Source organism: Lipophrys pholis (genome assembly GCF_963383615.2).
Source record: "Lipophrys pholis genome assembly, chromosome: 10".
Taxonomy (NCBI): Eukaryota; Metazoa; Chordata; class Actinopteri; order Blenniiformes; family Blenniidae; genus Lipophrys; species Lipophrys pholis.
The window spans coordinates 23,961,275-23,969,617 of record NC_137640.1 but is presented as its reverse complement, the minus strand read 5'-3'; the positions used below and the strand labels follow the sequence as shown (position 1 = coordinate 23,969,617).

The 8,343-nt window shown below is 39.9% G+C and overlaps 1 protein-coding gene across 2 annotated transcripts; it reads left to right on the top strand.

Moving 5' to 3' along the window:
- Nucleotides 1–299: 299 nt before the first annotated feature.
- Nucleotides 300–7,792, top strand: LOC308116164 (hydroxylysine kinase-like). Of its 2 annotated transcripts, XM_080474186.1 has the most exons (6): nucleotides 343–387; nucleotides 466–579; nucleotides 1,313–1,621; nucleotides 5,057–5,199; nucleotides 5,355–5,535; nucleotides 6,233–7,792. In XM_080474186.1, the coding sequence occupies exons 3-6, from the start codon at nucleotides 1,318–1,320 to the stop codon at nucleotides 6,673–6,675; spliced, it is 1,071 nt and encodes a 356-aa protein (XP_080330312.1). In that variant the 5' UTR covers nucleotides 343–387; nucleotides 466–579; nucleotides 1,313–1,317; the 3' UTR covers nucleotides 6,676–7,792. The 2 variants fall into 2 exon arrangements, with proteins under 2 accessions (XP_080330311.1, XP_080330312.1); XM_080474185.1 differs by lacking the exon at nucleotides 466–579 and having other exon boundaries at nucleotides 300–387.
- Nucleotides 7,793–8,343: the final 551 nt, after the last annotated feature.

Below are 8,343 nucleotides of genomic sequence, written 5' to 3'. Positions count from 1 at the left end.
CATAAAACGGTACTAAATGTAAGTAAAAATGATGAGAAAAAAACATAACTGACAGTTTGAATGTGACAGAACATACTGTATATCAGCAACAAAAAAGTTATATAACGTAAATAAAATAAACAATTATGATGTATGTAAACAGGGGATTTTATTATCAGATTCAGGGAATTTATTTTATTGTAAATATTCATAACCTAATGGAGTTTTGATGATTTAGCAAACTGAGCGAGTTGATAAGAGATTTCAGCTCGAGGAGACGGGAATCAGGGTGCGACCACCCCGATTTACGGATCCAGTGACGTCATCGTCCCAACCCGGAAGAGAGTCCCGGCCTGCGCTTGAGAGAGATTGAAGGTCTGAGCAAAGGAAGACAGAGATTAATTAAAGGTACGACACTGTTTTTCGGACACTGCTGAACGGCTCTCGCCAGGACAGCTCTGAATACTCCTGTCTTCTGTCTTCCAGCACTTCTGTGCGCGAGCCATGCTGCACTCTTAAGCTTCAACACGTGTCAAGCTCGTGCTGCTGCTGCTCATTGTTTTTATTAACTTCTGTCACCTTGAGCTGCTCTTCGTGCAGGTTCAGTGCGCACACATGTCCACCTATGTTTCAATCTTCTTTTATGTTTCATGTTATTTATGTTTAATGACTATGTGTCTATCGGGAATATAATGCAATGTGCAGTATTTTGCGAGGCAACTTTGTTACAGTAGCTCCAGATACTAGGCAGTTCAAAGTGACACACTTAGAAACATATCGAAGGAAGAAATATCAACTGGTGACAGTTACTTAATGTACGTTTTTATATTCAATTGTACATATTTTATTGATAAAACAATGTCATTGTTGCCTGAAGGCGGCATTGTGCAATAATTGTACAGTATCATAGTGAAAAGTATTCATTTGTGACGTTGTTACACACTGCTGAGAAGGTATCATAATATCATTTATTATAATGTGTAATATTTTACAAATTATTACACACACATCCGCTCACCACAATGACTTTAATAATAACTTTATTATTAATAAATGTCAGGACAAGAATGGTGTCGTGGTTTTCAGGCTTGCCTTCAATCCTGAGCAAAATTAGGTATTATATAATCCGCTGAGCATGTCCGATCAAGCTCACACTTAAACTGTGAGCAGGGAAAGAAGCGTGACTACATGCTTTTATTAGCGTGAATCTCTCCTAAATACAGGTTAAAAAAAAAAGTCCAAACTAAGAGAAGTGGATGTGTTTGCATTGTCGATTATAGTCTTGTCACCTCAGGTGTAATTGATTATCTGATGTCTTGTTTTGTTTTTCCAGCTCCAATGGCAGAAAAGCATTCCAAACCTAACTTCAGCCACTCCCAGGCATCTGAGATTTTGAAGAGGTGCTACAATTTGACAACCTTGGAAATTCGCTCGCTGCCCAGTTACGATGACCAAAACTTCTACGTGGTCGCCGTTGAAGGCTGCAAATGCATCCTGAAGATCCTAAACTCAGAGGACAGTAAAAACCCCGACTTGATTGAGATGCAGACTTTTGTTATGTCATTCCTTCACCAGAATGGACTCCCTGCTCAAACAGTCCTGCCCTCCACCTCAGGACAGCTCACGAGCATGGAAGAAGTAGGTAGGACACCAGTTAGATAGTTCTGAGTTCCGAAATTTCAATTGCACAGGAATTGTATGTAGAATTAAATGGATTCCCTATTGTCAGACAGATAAATGGATATCTTTGACATGAACAAATGTGTTGTTCACCCTCTGTGCACTGTTTATATTTGAGCCTGCATGGGCTTTCAGTTTAATTTTAAGTGCTCGGTGTCTAGTTCTAGTTTCTGAGAGCGCATAAAGGCAAATATCATTCTTTATAGTAGAACAAAGATAAGAAATTAAACAAATATAAATAATTATTCTGAATGTAGTTCTCGACAATACATATTAAAACAGTTTTTAATGGGCGTTTATAGAATCCTACTGATTTCTTTTTACATGTTGATGCTTTCTCGTTTTAATATGACAAAACATGAATTTAAAATATATTTGCCTCAAACAAGACGTTCAGTTGTTTTGAACTTATCTCACCCTCTCCTACAAATTAGATAAAGCATTTTTTTTTCTCCCTCAGATTCAACAGCCTTTCATGACTTGTACACTTGACATTCCTTTTCCATTGACTGATGTGTGAGGAAAGGTCAATGGTTCACGGTTGAAACACAGTCCACAGTCATAGCGGCTATCCAAAGTTCATATCATTGTCTTGTTGTCGTGCCATAGTCGAACAGTCCACTCATAAACTTTCAATAAACTGCCCATTGCATCCAGTAACGTTCTTGGAAAAAGTTCACCATAGTTTGTTTTGAAGTCCATATCTTTTTTTCTGGCCATAGTTCATATGAACATATATCAACAGCCTGGAATACCAGTCCGTATAATGTCCATGGCAATAGTCTGTATGCTTCATGGTGGTGTAGCAGCTCATTCTGCATGTTGTAGAGCAGGCTGGACAGTGCTAGTCCTCTGAGGCCACGGGTACACGTACCCAGGTTTTTACAAAAACAGATATTTCCCTCTCTATGTTTCCAAAAAAAAAAAAAAAATGTATTAATTTAAATGACCCACATATACACCTGGTTCAGAGCAACTATGAGCAGGCCAAACCTGTAGGGGGCAGTGTAACAAGAAGTAAGAAGCCATAATAGCCAATCAGAAACCTGGAAGAAAAAAAACGACGATGTGCGTAAATCTCTGGGTGTGTCCGAATAGTCCCTCCTATCTCCTTTCGTATCCACTTGTCCTTAATCCCGTGGATGATGCCACGGTGTTAAGGAAAGGTGTTCAGAGACTTCCTAAAGGAGTTAGGGAAAGGCGATCACATTGTGACAATCAGACCGCACTTACACCAGGTTCCATAATTATAGTCCGATGGCGGTGAAGGTTAGTGACGTCTGCAGTGGTGAAAAAACTACAAATTTCTGAAAATGGAGTACAAAAAGTGCATTTCTGACATTTTCCCCTGTGCGTCTAACCACTGATATAATCTCAAATATCACAAGGTTTGAATTGAAATCAAAGGAACAGAGGCTGCCATGCTACGAAGAACAAAAGTGAAATGAGTAACAGGTAAATAAATAACCAATGCAAACTGAGAATAGGCTGCACAAAAACGTCACTCTACCCTGTTCATTTTACAACATCCGCATCGCATTCATAGTTGGGATCTGGGTTTTAGATTATTTAAAGTTGTTCAAGGCGTATTCTTAACATGTTCCCTTTTCAGTCATCATGAGCGCCGTGAACTTTGGATGAGCGGGTCCCTTTAAATGTTGTCGCCGCAAGGAATTGTGGGGCAACGTGATCTCGTCTCCTTTGGTAAAGGATGTATCAGTGTTTCCTCGGCTAAAAGAGGTTATAATGGAAGCATTGAGCCTCATTTCCTTAGAGAATTGGAATTCCTTATCATGGCCGCCACTTAAACACCTCCAGGGGTTAAGGAAAAGTGGATAGGAAAAGAGATAGGAGGGACTATTAAAACGCACCCAGAGTTTTTCTAAATCTTCACTGTGGCAGGAGTTTTCAGAAAATCATCATTTGTGGTGACGTTGCTGCGTTTATGTGTAAATACCAGGCCCAAACGCAGAGAAATATCACAGTTTTGTTAGAACCTGGGTTCGTGTAAACGTGCCCTCAGTCCCGAAAGTCGAACACCTCGAACATGTCGGTCAGCTGGTTGGAGCTAGGCAGCACGTTCGACCAACGTTGCGGGAAGCGCTGAGCAGATAAGCCATGGCATCGCCAGTGCGAGCACGATCCACGTCGCCAGCAGGTGGCACCGTAGTGAAATCTCAAAGCACCACAGTCTAGCGCACGGGTGGGACATTTCTGGTCCTCCAGGGCTGCAGTCCTGCATCTTTTACAATGTTCCCCTTTTCTCAACACAGCAGAATTTAATGAATTATCTCGATGAAGCTCTGCAGAAAGAACAGTAACAAGCCAATAATTTCTATCAGGTGTGTTGAAGTGAGCTCATTGAAACTGTGCAGGAATGCAGCCCTGAGGTCTATACTACGAACCGGGCTTAACATAGCCAGAATATCTCTCTCCGTTACCTGCGTTGACTTACCCAGACATTTGCAATCCTGATAAGCGTTAGTACGAAGCATGTTATGAATCGGTAATTCAGCCAAGGGTTTTCACGTCGGGATCCGTGTGCGTGCATGTTAGAGGGGCAGTGTTTGCAGCGCCTGGCCGATTGCAGAGCTACTTACGTATTGGAGGAGCAATTATTCTCCCAAATTATGAAGAATTTAAACAAATCAAAAGCAAGACTGTTGTCGCAGCCCAAGCCAGAAAGGGATGCTGCGGAAAATCCCTGACTCTTTTAATGTGTAACTTTGTGAGGTTTTACAATGCTAATTTACCAGACGGCACTGCGATCACTCAATTTCATTTTAGAACGGCACAAACTTGTTGGGCAGAGCTTCATTACTGCTCTTTTAGTTTCTATTTTGCATTAAATTGTTTTGAGGCCCGAGTTTCCCCCGTGTGAGCCTGTTTACTGTTGAAATATTAATTCATGGTTCTGCAGTTGTGTCAGACGTGGCCATTAACCTCATTATTTCAGATGTAACCCGGTGGAGCTAAACGAACTTGGGAACCAGGACAAAAACGTATTTCAAAGTGCTCAGTGAAAAGGCTTTATTTTATGTCGAAGGATTGCAACTATCTCTAAAAAAAACCCTTTCTCTCAATCCCTGCTCCAATCAGGATTTTCTAAGACTGGGCAGTTCAATGTCCAAGAGATCTGATTGGTCAGGAGGCAGAGCTTTGATACTCGGTTGAGCTCTTAACCAGAACATAGAGCAGGTTGGCGGTTCAGAGTAAGTTGCTACTGTGTTTAACCCAGGTTAATCCTGAAGTTATCTCGGTAAGAGAAAATCCTAGTCGTAGTATAGGCCTCTGGAGTGACCAGCCCTGCTCTAGTAAATGTTTCTTTAAGCAAAGCTACATCTCGACTAAGATGACGGCAAACACCTAACATGAGCTTGTCTTTTTATTTCTCCAGATTGTGGCTATGGCCTTCAGAAGTACCTGGTCCGCCTGTTTACTTATTTACCTGGCACGACCATTTCCCAAGTCCCTTCAACGCCACAATTATTGTTCGAAACCGGCAAGATGGCAGCTACAATGGACAAAGTCCTTCAAGAAGTATGACACCAACACTTAGAAATTGTTTCCCTCTGATAAAACTATACTTAACAGCTATATGTTTAGCTTTGAGCACTCTTAGGTCAATTGAAAATTCAAAAGCTTGGTCAAAGTGTATATGACCACCTTTTTTTTCTTCTTTTTTTTGTTTCCAGATGAGACACCCTAAGATTAGCGTTCTGGAGAGGGAGAAGTTTATCTGGAGTTTGACCAATGTTTCCCTCCTTGAACCGTACCTGCATCTCCTGGATGGAGACCCTCTTCAGGAAGTCGTGAAGTCTATTTTTCATCAGTTCAAGACGTCTGTGGAGCCCCAACGCTCTAATTTCCGCAAGGGTGAGTACAATATTTAGTCTTCAGTGTCAACAAGAGAGTATTCCTACATTCCTCAGTCAGTCAGTTATATAGCCATGCGGTTTATTCATGTTATGTTTTTGGCAAGTCATTGAAATACACAAGAGTAGTAAAATATGAAGTTCTGTCATCACTTCTTTAAATTATTACTTTCAAATTGAACATACAGTTTAATCAGAATCTCACAAGCACCCTAAGCCGAGCTGAACATCATCACCTTGGGTAACAAGGCCTTCAAGGCTGGACTGTAGTTCTGAATCATGTTTAGTTGTACAAAGGATACCTGATGGAGTGACTGGTAAGTGTGTTTGGGCTGAGCTCATACCTGCCACGTTGAATTAAAACCAACTTTGCTGTGATTTCCGTTAGTGAAACTTGTTTCAAAAATATTGACTGCCGCCATTTCAGTTTAAGTGGCAAGGCCTGCTGGGTATTCATGTCTGACGTGGATCAGAAACATTCAGTATATCCTCAGTTTACACTTTTTGCTATGATGTATGAGTGCAGACACTGAAGTGAATCAAATTAGAATGGAACGTTTTGTTTTCCTTCATTAGCCACATACACAAAAATCCCAGGTTTAAACGCTTCTTGGATGTTGTAATCATTAGCATAACCTGGGTGTGTCTCTGTAGTGCGTTTTGCTTCACGTAAACTACTTTTTCTTTCCCCTCCTAAGGCATCAACCATGGCGACATCAATGACCTCAATGTGCTTGTGGAGCCTGACGGCAATGACGGGCACAGGATTTCTGGCATTATTGACTTTGGAGACATGCACACTGGCTACTACATCCATGAGCTGGCCATCACTATCACATATATGATGATTGAGCACCCCAATCCCATGGAGGTGGGGGGGCCTACCCTCGCTGGCTGGGAAAGTGTCCTTCCTCTAAATGAGGCAGAGAAAGACTGCCTCTATGTGTTGGTCTTGTCTCGCTTCTGCCAGTCCCTGGTGCTTGCTCGTCACTCTGTGACTTTGCATCCAGAAAACGAAGAGTATCTCATGATTACATCCAGAAAGGGTATTTATATCGTTTCACAGCTGTGGAAACTTGGAAAAGAGCAGGTGGAAAAGGTGTGGTTTGAGAGTGCTGCTCAACTCAATAAGAGAAAATGAAGAAAATGGAACAAAGGGCTTTTAGTAAGAGGAAGGCTCCACTGAGTAGTTGGATAGGTAAGTTATTCATCCCCATGGATGAAAGTCACACTATGATTCATGTAATCAAATATTACTGTAAGATGACTCCTTACTCATCAAATTAATGCAATAAGTGTTAATGTAATTGAAGACAGTGATGCTATACGGTTTTCAATAGATTATGTTGTCTATAAATATAATCATGAATTTCAATAAAAGCAACACATATTTTCGGATGGCCTTCAGATCAGGATTATTGATTTTAATTCGCTGGCCACATGCAACCATTAGAATGATAATACTGTAAAACGTGCACTCTAAAATCCTGTTTGCCAAAGTGATTCTCGCCCTGTGTCACAAAATGTGAAATAGTTTTTGAATGTCATCAGGATATCTACACCTAAGTGCATTTGCGAACCAAGGTTTCCATTTGAATGGATAGAGACTATATGTCTGGATATTGAGCTGACTTGATCATGTCTGTCAATGAAGTGAAGGCATATTAATAGATTTCTAGATAAACAAATTACAAATGCAATGAATTACTCTTTGTCGCTCCACTCTTAATTTTTTATCTCAGATATTTTCTCAGTTCACAAATTATTGACAGCATATACCTAGATTATCAAAATGGTCTTTCTTTATAATTTATAATTTAACGCATATTGCACAGTGACACTCAGTTTTGAAACGTTAATAGTGTAGTACCACTTTTTTTACTCTTTTATACAGTTTTATCGGTCTCCTGTAAAAACAGTCACAGTGCAATGTGAGCATATATTTCATCCTAAACAGGCATACTTGGGCAAACAATAGATGCATATTTTTGTTTTTACACAGTTGTGTTATACCTCATCTCATAAAAAAACACTGCTGTGGAACCAAAAGCACAACTTGAGCTCCTGTGATCCAGATGAAAGACACATTCAGTTAGTATTTGAGTATTTTAGAAAATCAGCACGTGGAACATTTGTTGTAATCCCTGAGATTTGTGGGTTTTTTGATGTATATTTTTCACCTCATTTATCTGGTGAATGTTTGACTTGTATAATTTTGGATCTGCATTTCAGTGAATAAATGAAAAGATGTGCCACTTCGTTGTCTACCTGAGTCTTTATGTCCATGAGGTATATCAGTCATACTGACCTTCACAAGTTGTAGATCCTGAAGAGATTTCGAAGAAGTTCTTATCTCATCTTTCTTGCTTCTACTACTCAAGTATATATGAATGACAATAAAAAAATAAAATATGTAGTACACAAAGTGACCATTGTTGCAAAGCCCCTTTCATACAGACCATTCATGCATTCCTAATTATTAACAACTAAATCTATAAAGATCCAGTTTCAGAAGTGTATCCTCTTCCAGTTTTACAATCAGCTGTAATATCGCCCCCATGTGCCCACCACAGTCTCGTGCAGGTGTGACTCAAGAAATGGGATGGAAAAGGAAATTTTTCTCTGTGAACTATGAAATGTACCTATATTTTACAATTATTACACAAATTGACATATTTTGAGCTTATATTATTTCATACATAGTTAGGAGTTATGAAAGTCATCTTGAGGAGCCACAAATGTATTTCCTAAGGTCAGATGTGTTTCTTATCTTTTCAAAATGAAAGCATCACAATCAACATGATAAGAT

What these genes read in the sequence shown, in the direction of transcription:
- LOC308116164 (XM_080474185.1), top strand. Translation starts at nt 1,318, where the DNA reads ATGGCAGAAAAGCATTCCAAACCTAACTTCAGCCACTCCCAGGCATCT. An exon ending in CACGAGCATGGAAGAAGTAG is followed by an intron (nt 1,622 to 5,056) that starts GTAGGACACCAG and finishes TTATTTCTCCAG; the next exon opens with ATTGTGGCTATGGCCTTCAG. An exon ending in ACGCTCTAATTTCCGCAAGG is followed by an intron (nt 5,536 to 6,232) that starts GTGAGTACAATA and finishes TCCCCTCCTAAG; the next exon opens with GCATCAACCATGGCGACATC.